This window comes from Saccoglossus kowalevskii, chromosome 1 (genome assembly GCF_978046115.1).
Source record: "Saccoglossus kowalevskii chromosome 1, keSacKowa6.1, whole genome shotgun sequence".
Taxonomy (NCBI): Eukaryota; Metazoa; Hemichordata; class Enteropneusta; family Harrimaniidae; genus Saccoglossus; species Saccoglossus kowalevskii.
Genome location: NC_140641.1, coordinates 47868009 through 47881386, shown reverse-complemented (window position 1 = coordinate 47881386; position 13378 = coordinate 47868009). Strand labels below are relative to the sequence as shown.

At 37.6% G+C, this 13378-nt stretch overlaps 1 protein-coding gene across 1 annotated transcript in view; it reads left to right on the top strand.

Annotated features, from left to right (window-relative positions):
• Positions 1-9405, top strand: part of LOC102807265 (motile sperm domain-containing protein 1-like) — a 51946-nt gene extending 42541 nt beyond the window's left edge. The window contains exons 5-6 of the mRNA XM_085502696.1: positions 5949-6107; positions 9350-9405. Of these exons, the coding sequence (XP_085358822.1) occupies positions 5949-6107; positions 9350-9381 (191 nt within the window). The 3' untranslated portion in view covers positions 9382-9405. The remainder of the gene's footprint in view (positions 1-5948; positions 6108-9349) is intronic.
• Positions 9406-13378: the final 3973 nt, after the last annotated feature.

Sequence of the window (13378 nt, the reverse complement as noted above, 5' to 3'; positions counted from 1 at the left end):
CATGTTCAGTTTAGGATAAAATTGTTTGCTTACTAATTAGCTAATTTGCATAAATAATCAATATATAGGTGTTCCACAGATATCTTGAGTACTAATAAGTCATTAATACCGAGAACAACACGGAAATATAACGCAACTCACCAAAAACAAATATGGCGCCACACACTAACATAACGACTCGAGTCCGACCCGAACGTCTTCGGAAAGCTCCGGAAATAAGGGACGTCCCATAAATAAAGTTCGCAGGGGGAAAAGGTAAACCATAGTTATCAAACTCCACTCTATCTGTTTCTTTTATAAAGCGAGGTAACAGTTTATAAATTGAATAACACAAAGTCTTCAAATGTTCAATAGAAAATCGTTAACCCGAAACTTGAACAGTAACACAACACAACACAACACATGAACATAGTTAAAATTATAGTTTCTTAAATGTCCAAAACTCCTTCTTCCAGCGTCTTCATCAATTGTAGAGATGCTCCTTTCTTAGTTAAACAGTCTGCCAACTGTTTAGTAGTGTCTGACCAGATCACTTCTTTCACCTGTTTACTTTCTACCAATTCTTTTATACCACTTATCTCAATTCTTAGTCTTTTCTCACTGACTAATTTGGTAGACCTAATTGCCTCATATAGAGATTTGCAATCTGTTATGCAGGTAAGTGATAAAGTTTCTGGATCAGGTATTCCTGTAGTCAGTTCAGCATACAGGGTGGCAATGAATACGCCTGCATCAATGGCATCAGCCATTGCCAACGTCTCTCCTGCTAATGTGCTTCGGACAACCCGGCGGATTTTACGAGAGTTCCAACATATTGGTGAGAACTTTCCTGATTGTGCCCGTAAGAAAATAAGATACTTGACTGCCACCATCTGGGAGGTTTCCCAAGGACGCATCGCTGAATACAATGAGAGATAGTTTACCCTCTCCCAGACATTGAAACTTCAGAGGCACCGATTCTGATTTGACTTTTCTGATCACTTTGTTAACATCAAGAAGTGCTCTTACTGTCCCGTCCTTGAATCATGATGCTAAACTCCAGAAGCCCATTGCTCCATGGATTATAAGCTGCAGTAGTTTTGAACTCAATGTTAAAATTCTCACACATTACCATTCTTATTACCTCCTTATTGTTAAACTCACCACCATTGTCGCTGAACAATCTCTTTGGTGCCCCATGAATGCTAATCCAATGCTGGATAAAGTTCTGTACAAAAACAGACGGTTTCTTACTGGTAATTATGGATCCAGCGCTAAATCTAGAAAACTCATCTATGATGTGTAAATACCATGGTTACTTTCCAACTCATGCAAATCGACAGCTACAGTCTCGTTAAAATCAGAAGCTAATGGAAAACCAACTGCAGGCTTGGAAGATTGTTTTTTATATTTGAAGCACACTTCACAGTTGTCAATCACTTCCACCAGATTCTGAAAGACATTTTTATCTTTTGTGCCAGCATTCTCCAATAATTTTCTTAATCGTTCTGCCGAGGCATGCCCAAATTGGCGGTGCAGTTTTACCAGGATTTTCTTTTGATCCACTCTGTTTATATTCTCACCAATCAGTATCATTTCACTTTCAGTCACCTCAGGCTCTGTATCATCAGCCATCAAGGCCATAGCTTGTTGATCAGTAATTTTGTTCTCTTTGAATTTCCTGATGTCAACACAATAATGTCCGCTAGATGTGAATTCTAGTTTAACAGGCTCTTTGAACATTTCTGCTTTGTCGTTGCAAATATATAATTTTGTCTCAGCTCTCTTTAATGATGTTTTACTCAGCAACAGAGGTATATCTACATCTACCACTTCTGTATCAATCTTGCAAATATTGTTTCCTATCTTTGCCGGTAGTACATGTATGACATTTTCCTTTGAAATTATCTTCTTACCATCACCAAATTTGAAGGCTTTATTACTGCATTTCCTGATAACCGCCTTTTTCTGTATGGTGTCGAGATCATCCACATAATTTTCCAGCCATTTCCTTCCACACACAGTGCGTGTACATGCAGTGTCAATTATAGCACACCCAAATGACTCAGTCATTAAAATCTCATTATCAGGCTGTTCTTTAGTAAGTAAAGTTATATTACATGTCTCATTAATCGGATCATTCTCTTGAACCATGCATGCCTTTTGTTCATCTTTGTCTGGGCAATTCTTAGCCCAGTGGAATACTGACTGGCAGACCATGCATCTGGTTCTCTTCCCATATCTATCCAATGGATTTGTACCTCTAGGGGTTTCCGAGCTATCCAAATTTCTGTACTTTCTGGGTTGCTTATACGATGGAAAGGCCTTTTTGCCACCGGAGAACTTGGAATTATTAAATCTTTCAGTGACATATGCCGATTCCTGTTTTATCGTGATGCCAGAGGCGCAATTCCAGCTCAAAACACCTTCCCCAGTCACGTGATCCCCGGAAAAAATTCTCTTCAAAGCCGATTTCATTGATGCAAACTATAAATCAGATGCCGCTGTTAACACCATTTGCCTCTCGGTCTTATCTAATTGGGCTTTATCCAACAGCTTGAAGGCAAGAACAGCATCGGGAAGGGTCATTTGGTACTTTTGACATTGGGTATACAGTCATTCGTACTCAACGATAAATTCCGCCATCGGCATGTTTTCCTTTCTTCCGTAAGACTCAAATTTTGAATAGGCATCGTACGCAAGATTGACTGTTTCTTTCATAAATAAAGAATCCAGTTCTCTAAGCAAAATATCCAAACCATCTTCCTTATTAAGCTCACTTACTTCTATATCAAGCGCCTTCGCTTTGGCTTGGCCAGTGAGTGACAGAGTTACCGCTAACGCCTGTTTCTTTTTCTCGATGTCGGTCATCAGTCTCCATATTTTAACTTCATATTTCCATGTTTCGTAAACCGCATCGGAGCAAACACGGGTGGATTCTTGTAATTATTTGCCATGCTTATGCTCTGCTACCATTTAATAAGTCATTAATACCGAGAACAACACGGAAATATAACGCAACTCACCAAATATGGCGCCACACACTAACATAACGACTCGAGCCCGACCCGAACGTCTTCGGAAAGCTCTGGAAATAAGGGACGTCTCATAAATAAAGTTCGCAGGGGGAAAAGGTAAACCATAGTTATCAAGTACCACTGATCACATTTCAATGAAACTCTATGGCAAATAATTCACAGATCTGATTGAAATTCATGCATATTAATCACCTGTTATTAGTTTCATGTTTGTTTCTTAATATGCATGACTGTAATGTAATAAGTACTGTTGCAGATAGGGACATGCAACCAGTGCTATAATTGTGTTATCTGACAAGATATATAACCAAAATATCAAGTCATCATATATGGTCATTATTTCATTACATATTTATAATTGTTAAATCATAGCTACTTGCAACCACTCTAATTATTGCTTGCAGTTATATTTAGCTTTGCTGTTGACTTTGTCGAGCAGAGCTTATCATATGAGTGATTGTCCGTCTTCGTCCGTGTCAATGTTTTACTTTTTCGACTTCTTCTTGAAAAGTACAAGCCTGAATGCTTTGATACTTAGTGTATATGTACCTTAGGTAGACCTCTCTTATATTTGTTCATTTCGTGATGATATCTTCAATTCTCTAATTTTGGTGAATATTTTTGGTAAAAAGTGATATTTTCTTTTTAAAAACCACATGTCCGATTGTTGTTATATTACATACATGTATATAGGTACTACATGTGGATCTCTTTCAGATTTGTTAATTTTGTGGTGATATCTTCAATTTTCTAATTTTGATGCATATTTTTTTGTCATTTTTGGTGAAAAGTGATATTTAGCTCCGCTGTCGAATTTGTCGAGCGGAGCTTATCATATGAGTGATTGTCCGTCGTCGTCGTCCGTGTCAATGTTTTACTTTTTCGACTTCTTCTTGAAAACTACAAGCCTAAATGCTTTGATACTTGGTGTATATGTACCTTGGGTAGACCTCTCTTAGGTTTGTTCATTTCATGTTGATATCTTAAATTCTCTAATTTTGGTGAATATTTTTGTCATTTTTGGTAAAAACTGATATTTTCGACTTCTTGTTAAAAACCGCAAGTGCAATTGCTTTGATATTACATATAAAGGTACTACATGTGGACCTCTCTCAGATTTGTTCATTTCGTGATGATATCTTCAATTCTCTAATTTTGGTGAATATTTTTGTCATTTTTGGTAAAAACTGATATTTTCGACTTCTTGTTAAAAACCGCAAGTGCAATTGCTTTGATATTACATGTATAGGTACTACATGTGGACCTCTCTCAGATTTGTTCATTTTGTAATGATATCTTTAATTCTCTAATTTTGGTGAATATTTTTGTCATTTTTGGTAAAAAGTGATATTTTCGACTTCTTGTTGAAAACTGTAAGTCCGATTGCTTTGATATTACATATATAGGTACTACATGTGGACCTCTCTCAGATTTGTTCGTTTTGTGATGATATCTTCAATTCTCTAATTAATTTATTTTGGTGAATATTTTTGTAATTTTTGGTAAAAAGCGATATTTTCGACTTCTTGTTAAAAACTGTAAGTTCGATTGCTTTGATACTATTCATATTGTTCATTTTCTAATGATGTCTTCAGTTCTTTAATTGAAATGTGCTTTGCTAACAGCGGAGCTATCTCAGCCGATAGGCTGCTTGTTTTGAATTCTTGTTGAAAACAGCAAGTTTGATTGCTTTGAAACTATACATTTTGTTCATTTTCTAATGATATCTTCTCTTCTTTAATTGAAATGTGCATTGCTAACAGTGGACTTATCTCAGCTGACAAGCTGCTTGTTTTAAATGCTGTAATTGCTCTATTATATAGGCAGATGTGCTTACTGTGAATATAAATGGTATATTATAAAGAAGACAAGTTTATGGTCAAAATAAGACATATGTCAATGATTTTACTTTATATGTATTCAAGATGTGTTTTTAAATATTATTATAGTATTTGTACTTCATACCTCCAATACCGTCAGCACACGGGAGTTCTTTCTAAGCTTTCTTTGATTTTAGTTGGTAATCTGTCCTAGTATGGCAAAGCTTTCATTTCAGAATGCATACTCGACAATTAAAACAATTCTGAGACTGATTTAAAGAGTGTAATTTTAACGCTGTAATGAAATGAATGAAAGCGAGTGCAGCAATTTGCATATGATGAGATGTGTATTTGATAGCTGTGTATATGTGTGTTTGTTCCATCAATATCACAAGAACCGATCAATAGATTTGAATGTGATAATGCACAGACCTGATATGTTTTCAGTGGAAATCTGTTCATGTTACTACCATACTCGTCTGACTGCCCAAGATACCATGTGTAGCTTAGCTGAGCACCCCCCTTAAAAAACTATGCAAATGTCAATTTTAGTTCACCATGTGCCAAGTTAAAGGGAAAATTATGTCTCTTTAGGGAAATAAAGTTGCAAACTTGCTTGTGTCAACATTAATTTCAACAACATTTCTACAATGAAAAAGTAGTCACTAAAACTATGCACATGTTTAGCTCTGCTGTTGGCTTTGTCAAGAGGAGCTTATCGTATGTCCATCGTCGTACATGTCAACTGTTTACTTTTTCAACTTTTTCTTGAAAATTACAATTCTTATTGCTTTGATACTTGGTGTATATGTACCTTGGGCATTCTCTCCTAGACTTGTTCATTTTGTGATGATATGTATAATTCTCTAATTTTGTCATTTTTGGTGATATTTTTGATAGTCTGATTGATTTGATATTATACATAAAGGTATTATCATTTTGTGATGATAATGGTTTCTTCAATTCTTTAATTGAAATGTGTGCTGCCAACAGCAGAGCTATCTCAATCAAGAGGATGCTTATTTCAATATAGGACACTGATTCACATTCCCTTTTCAACATTAATATTTTGTTGCCACAGCCATGATTTTAATCTTATGTTTTATTCTAGTAGCCAGGCAGAAGTCTGGACCAAGTCCACTGGTGGTATTAGCTGCACTATGTTGTATACTAGCCCTCATGCTTCCCACCGAAGGTGAAAAATTTTCAAGATTACCAGATTATCTCTACCTCACAGTCAACCAAAAACTTATTGCTGCATATATTTTAGGTAAGTGAAATGTCAGTCTAGGTTATAACAACTTGGCATCTAGAAAGTGATGCAGGTAAATGAAATGTCAGTCTAGGTTATAACAACTTGGCATCGAGAAAGTGATGCAGATAAATGAAATGTCAGTCTGGGTTATAACAACTTGGCATCTAGAAAGTGATGCAGGTAAGTGAAATGTCAGTCTGGGTTATAACAACTTGGCATCAAGAAAGTGATGCAGGTAAGTGAAATGTCAGTCTGGGTTCTAACAACTTGGCATCTAGAAAGTGATGCAGGTAAGTGGAATGTCAGTCTGGGTCATAACAACTTGGCATCTAGAAAGTGATGCAGGTAAGTGAAATGTCAGTCTGGGTTATAACAACTTGGCACCTAGAAAGTGATGCAGGTAAGTGGAATGTCAGTCTGGGTTATAACAACTTGGCATCTAGAAAGTGATGCAGGTAAATGAAATGTCAGTCTGGGTTATAACAACTTTGCATCTAGAAAGTGATGCAGGTAAGTGAAATGTCAGTCTGGGTCATAACAACTTGGCATCTAGAAAGTGATGCAGGTAAATAAAATGTCAGTCTGGGTTATAACAACTTTGCATCTAGAAAGTGATGCAGGTAAGTGAAATGTCAGTCTGGGTTATAACAACTTGGCATCAAGAAAGTGATGCAGGTAAGTGAAATGTCAGTCTGGGTTCTAACAACTTGGCATCTAGAAAGTGATGCAGGTAAGTGAAATGTCAGTCTGGGTTATAACAACTTGGCATCAAGAAAGTGATGCAGGTAAGTGAAATGTCAGTCTGGGTCATAACAACTTGGCATCTAGGAAGTGATGCAGGTAAGTGAAATGTCAGTCTGGGTTATAACAACTTTGCATCTAGAAAGTGATGCAGGTAAGTGAAATGTCAGTCTGGGTTATAACAACTTGGCATCAAGAAAGTGATGCAGGTAAGTGAAATGTCAGTCTGGGTTCTAACAACTTGGCATCTAGAAAGTGATGCAGGTAAGTGAAATGTCAGTCTGGGTTATAACAACTTGGCATCAAGAAAGTGATGCAGGTAAGTGAAATGTCAGTCTGGGTCATAACAACTTGGCATCTAGGAAGTGATGCAGGTAAGTGAAATGTCAGTCTGGGTTATAACAACTTGGCATCTAGAAAGTGATGCAGTTAAGTGAAATGTCAGTCTGGGTTATAACAACTTGGCATCAAGAAAGTGATGCAGGTAAGTGAAATGTCAGTCTGGGTCATAACAACTTGGCATCTAGGAAGTGATGCAGGTAAGTGAAATGTCAGTCTGGGTTATAACAACTTGGCATCTAGAAAGTGATGCAGTTAAGTGAAATGTCAGTCTGGGTTATAACAACTTGGCATCAAGAAAGTGATGCAGGTAAGTGGAATGTCAGTCTGGGTCATAACAACTTGGCATCTAGAAAGTGATGCAGGTAAGTGAAATGTCAATCTGGGTCATAACAACTTGGCATCTAGGAAGTGATGCAGGTAAGTGAAATGTCAGTCTGGGTCATAACAACTTAGCATCTAGAAAGTGATGCAGGTAAGTGAAATGTCAGTCTGGGTTATAACAACTTGGCATCTAGAAAGTGATGCAGTTAAGTGAAATGTCAGTCTGGGTCATAACAACTTGGCATCTAGAAAGTGATGCAGGTAAGTGAAATGTCAGTCTGGGTTATAATAACTTAGCATCTAGGAAGTGATGCAGGTAAGTGAAATGTCAGTCTGGGTCATAATAACTTAGCATCAAGAAAGTGATGCAGGTAAATGAAATGTCAGTCTGGGTTATAACAACTTTGCATCTAGAAAGTGATGCAGGTAAGTGAAATGTCAGTCTGGGTTATAACAACTTGGCATCTAGGAAGTGATGCAGGTAAGTGAAATGTCAATCTGGGTCATAACAACTTAGCATCTAGGAAGTGATGCAGGTAAGTGAAATGTCAGTCTGGGTCATAACAACTTGGCATCTAGGAAGTGATGCAGGTAAGTGAAATGTCAGTCTGGGTTATAACAACTTGGCATCTAGAAAGTGATGCAGGTAAGTGAAATGTCAGTCTGGGTTATAACAACTTGGCATCTAGAAAGTGATGCAGGTAAGTGAAATGTCAGTCTGGGTTATAACAACTTGGCATCTAGAAAGTGATGCAGGTAAGTGAAATGTCAGTCTGGGTTATAACAACTTGGCATCTAGAAAGTGATGCAGGTAAGTGAAATGTCAGTCTGGGTTATAACAAACTTGGCATCAAGAAAGTGATGCAGGTAAGTGAAATGTCAGTCTGGGTTATAACAACTTGGCATCTAGAAAGTGATGCAGGTAAGTGAAATGTCAGTCTGGGTTATAACAACTTGGCATCAAGAAAGTGATGCAGGTAAGTGAAATGTCAGTCTGGGTTCTAACAACTTGGCATCTAGAAAGTGATGCAGGTAAGTGGAATGTCAGTCTGGGTCATAACAACTTGGCATCTAGAAAGTGATGCAGGTAAGTGAAATGTCAGTCTGGGTTATAACAACTTGGCACCTAGAAAGTGATGCAGGTAAGTGGAATGTCAGTCTGGGTTATAACAACTTGGCATCTAGAAAGTGATGCAGGTAAATGAAATGTCAGTCTGGGTTATAACAACTTGGCATCTAGGAAGTGATGCAGGTAAATGAAATGTCAGTCTGGGTTATAACAACTTAGCATCTAGGAAGTGATGCAGGTAAGTGAAATGTCAGTCTGGGTCATAACAACTTGGCATCTAGGAAGTGATGCAGGTAAATGAAATAGTCTGGGTCATAACAACTGGGCATCTAGGAAGTGATGCAGGTAAGTGAAATGTCAGTCTGGGTCATAACAACTTGGCATCTAGAAAGTGATGCAGTTAAGTGAAATGTCAGTCTGGGTCATAACAACTTGGCATCTAGAAAGTGATGCAGGTAAGTGAAAAGTCAGTCTGGGTCATAACAACTTGGCATCTAGAAAGTGATGCAGGTAAGTGAAATGTAAGTCTGGGTTATAACAACTTGGCATCTAGAAAGTGATGCAGGTATTAAAGTGAAATGTAAGTCTGGGTCATAACAACTTGGCATCTAGAAAGTGATGCAGGTAATTGATATGTTCATGCATGTATCCTCAGCCATATCTTGTACATGGATAAACCAGTTTTATTTGGTAAACATATGAAGTCGTTGACTTGATGAATTGGCGAATTTGCCAATACATATTAGTAACTTTTTAAATAAGCAATATTTGTTTGCCATTCTAGGTCTTGTCACAATGGTAATTCTAAGAACATGATGTGAAATGGTATCATACTTTGTTACTGTATGAGTTTTCAATGGTAATTCTAAGAACATGATGTGAAATGGTATCATACTTTGTTACTGTATGAGTTTTCAACATGGATTTACTACAACCCATTTTTATCGTGTTGATGAAGACTACATTTCGTGAAACTCATTGTGACAAAATTTCATGATTATCTCTGTCTTGTAAAACTATGTCAAACAGTACTTTGTTTCCTTTTATTTTCATGACAATGTTAGCTTTAGTTACATCTGTCATGACAATGTTAGCTTGTGTTGCGTCTGTCATGCCAATGTTAGCTTGTGTTACATCTGTCATAACAATGTTACATTGTAGCTTTAGTTATATTGTCATAGCAATGTTAGCTTGAGTTACCTCTGTCATGACAATGTTAGCTTGAGTTACGTCTGTCATGACAATGTTAGCTTGAGTTATGTCTGTCATGGCAATGTTAGCTTGTGTTATGTCTGTCATGAAAATGTTAGCTTGAGTTACATCTGTCATGACAATGTTAGCTTGAGTTACGTCTGTCATGGCAATGTTAGCTTGTGTTATGTCTGTCATGAAAATGTTAGCTTGAGTTACCTCTGTCATGACAATGTTAGCTTGTGTTACGTCTGTCATGACAATGTTAGCTTGAGTTACATCTGTCATGACAATGTTAGCTTGAGTTACGTCTGTCATGGCAATGTTAGCTTGTGTTACCTCTGTCATGACAATGTTAGCTTGAGTTACGTCTGTCATGACAATGTTAGCTTGAGTTACGTCTGTCATGGCAATGTTAGCTTGTGTTATGTCTGTCATGAAAATGTTAGCTTGAGTTACATCTGTCATGACAATGTTAGCTTGAGTTACGTCTGTCATGGCAATGTTAGCTTGTGTTATGTCTGTCATGAAAATGTTAGCTTGAGTTACCTCTGTCATGACAATGTTAGCTTGTGTTACGTCTGTCATGACAATGTTAGCTTGAGTTACATCTGTCATGAAAATGTTAGCTTGAGTTACGTCTGTCATGGCAATGTTAGCTTATGTTACCTCTGTCATGACAATGTTAGCTTGAGTTACCTCTGTCATGACAATGTTAGCTTGTGTTATGTCCGTCATGACAATGTTAGCTTGAGTTACATCTGTCATGACAATGTTAGCTTGTGTTACGTCTGTCATGACAATGTTAGCTTGAGTTACGTCTGTCATGGCAATGTTAGCTTGAGTTACGTCTGTCATGACAATGTTAGCTTGTGTTATGTCTGTCATGACAATGTTAGCTTGAGTTACGTCTGTCATGACAATGTTAGCTTGTGTTATATCTGTCATGACAATGTTAGCTTGAGTTACGTCTGTCATGACAATGTTAGCTTGAGTTACATCTGTCATGACAATGTTAGCTTGTGTTACCTCTGTCATGACAATGTCAGCTTGAGTTACATTTGTCATGACAATGTTAGCTTGAGTTACGTCTGTCATGACAATGTTAGCTTGTGTTATGTCTGTCATGACAATGTTAGCTTGAGTTACATCTGTCATGACAATGTTAGCTTGAGTTACATCTGTCATGACAATGTTAGCTTGTGTTACGTCTGTCATGACAATGTTAGCTTGTGTTACGTCTGTCATGACAATGTTAGCTTGAGTTACATCTGTCATGACAATGTTAGCTTGAGTTACGTCTGTCATGGCAATGTTAGCTTGTGTTCTGTCTGTCATGAAAATGTTAGCTTGAGTTACATCTGTCATGACAATGTTTGCTTGTGTTATGTCTGTCATGACAATGTTAGCTTGAGTTACATCTGTCATGACAATGTTAGCTTGAGTTACGTCTGTCATGGCAATGTTAGCTTGTGTTACCTCTGTCATGACAATGTTAGCTTGAGTTACGTCTGTCATGACAATGTTAGCTTGAGTTATGTCTGTCATGACAATGTTAGCTTGAGTTACGTCTGTCATGACAATGTTAGCTTGTGTTACCTCTGTCATGACAATGTTAGCTTGAGTTACGTCTGTCATGACAATGTTAGCTTGTGTTACATCTGTCATGACAATGTTAGCTTGTGTTACATCTGTCATGACAATGTTAGCTTGTGTTATGTCTGTCATGACAATGTTAGCTTGTGTTATGTCTGTCATGACAATGTTAGCTTGTGTTACGTCTGTCATGGCAATGTTAGCTTGTGTTACCTCTGTCATGACAATGTTAGCTTGAGTTACGTCTGTCATGACAATGTTAGCTTGTGTTATGTCTGTCATGACTATGTTAGCTTGTGTTACGTCTGTCATGGCAATGTTAGCTTGAGTCATCTCTGTCATGACAATGTTAGCTTGAGTTACGTCTGTCATGACAATGTTAGCTTGAGTCATCTCTGTCATGACAATGTTACATTGTAGCTTTAGTTATATTGTCATAGCAATGTTAGCTTGAGTTACCTCTGTCATGACAATGTTAGCTTGTGTTATATCTGTCATGACAATGTTAGCTTGTGTTACGTCTGTCATGACAATGTTAGCTTGTGTTACATCTGTCATGACAATGTTAGCTTGAGTTACGTCTGTTATGACAATGTTAGCTTGAGTCATCTCTGTCATGACAATGTTACATTGTAGCTTTAGTTATATTGTCATAGCAATGTTAGCTTGACTTACCTCTGTCATGACAATGTTAGCTTGTGTTACGTCTGTCATGGCAATATTAGCTTGAGTCATCTCTGTCATGACAATGTTACATTGTAGCTTTAGTTATATTGTCATAGCAATGTTAGCTTGAGTTACCTCTGTCATGGCAATGTTAGCTTGAGTTACCTCTGTCATGGCAATGTGTTAGCTTGTGTTATATCTGTCATGACAATGTTAGCTTGTGTTACCTCTGTCATAGCAATGTTAGCTTCTGTTACATCTGTCATGACAATGTTAGCTTGTGTTACCTCTGTCATGGCAATGTTAGCTTGTGTTACGTCTGTCATGACAATGTTAGCTTGTGTTACGTCTGTTATGACAATGTTAGCTTGTGTTACGTCTGTCATGGCAATGTTAGCTTGAGTTACCTCTGTCATGGCAATGTTAGCTTGTGTTACGTCTGTCATGACAATGTTAGCTTGTGTTACGTCTGTCATGACAATGTTAGCTTGTGTTATGTCTGTCATGACAATGTTAGCTTGAGTTACGTCTGTCATGACAATGTTAGCTTGAGTTACCTCTGTCATGGCAATGTTAGCTTGTGTTACGTCTGTCATGACAATGTTAGCTTGAGTTACCTCTGTCATGGCAATGTTAGCTTGAGTTACGTCTGTCATGGCAATGTTAGCTTGTGTTATGTCTGTCATGACAATGTTAGCTTGAGTTACCTCTGTCATGACAATGTTAGCTTGAGTTACGTCTGTCATGACAATCTTAGCTTGAGTTACCTCTGTCATGACAATGTTAGCTTGTGTTACGTCTGTCATGACAATGTTAGCTTGTGTTACGTCTGTCATGGCAATGTTAGCTTGTGTTACGTCTGTCATGGCAATGTTAGCTTGAGTTACCTCTGTCATGACAATGTTAGCTTGAGTTACCTCTGTCATGACAATGTTAGCTTGTGTTATGTCTGTCATGACAATGTTAGCTTGAGTCATCTCTGTCATGGCAATGTTAGCTTGAGTTACCTCTGTCATGACAATGTTAGCTTGTGTTACATTTGTCATGACAATGTTAGCTTGAGTTACGTCTGTCATGACAATGTTAGCTTGTGTTATCTCTGTCATGACAATGTTAGCTTGAGTTACCTCTGTCATGACAATGTTAGCTTGTGTTACGTCTATCATGACAATGTTAGCTTGAGTTACGTCTGTCATGACAATGTTAGCTTGAGTTACGTCTGTCATGACATTGTTAGCTTGAGTTACCTCTGTCATGACAATGTTAGCTTGAGTTACCTCTGTCATGACAATGTTAGCTTGTGTTACGTCTGTCATGACAATGTTAGCTTGAGTTACATCTGTCATGACAATGTTAGCTT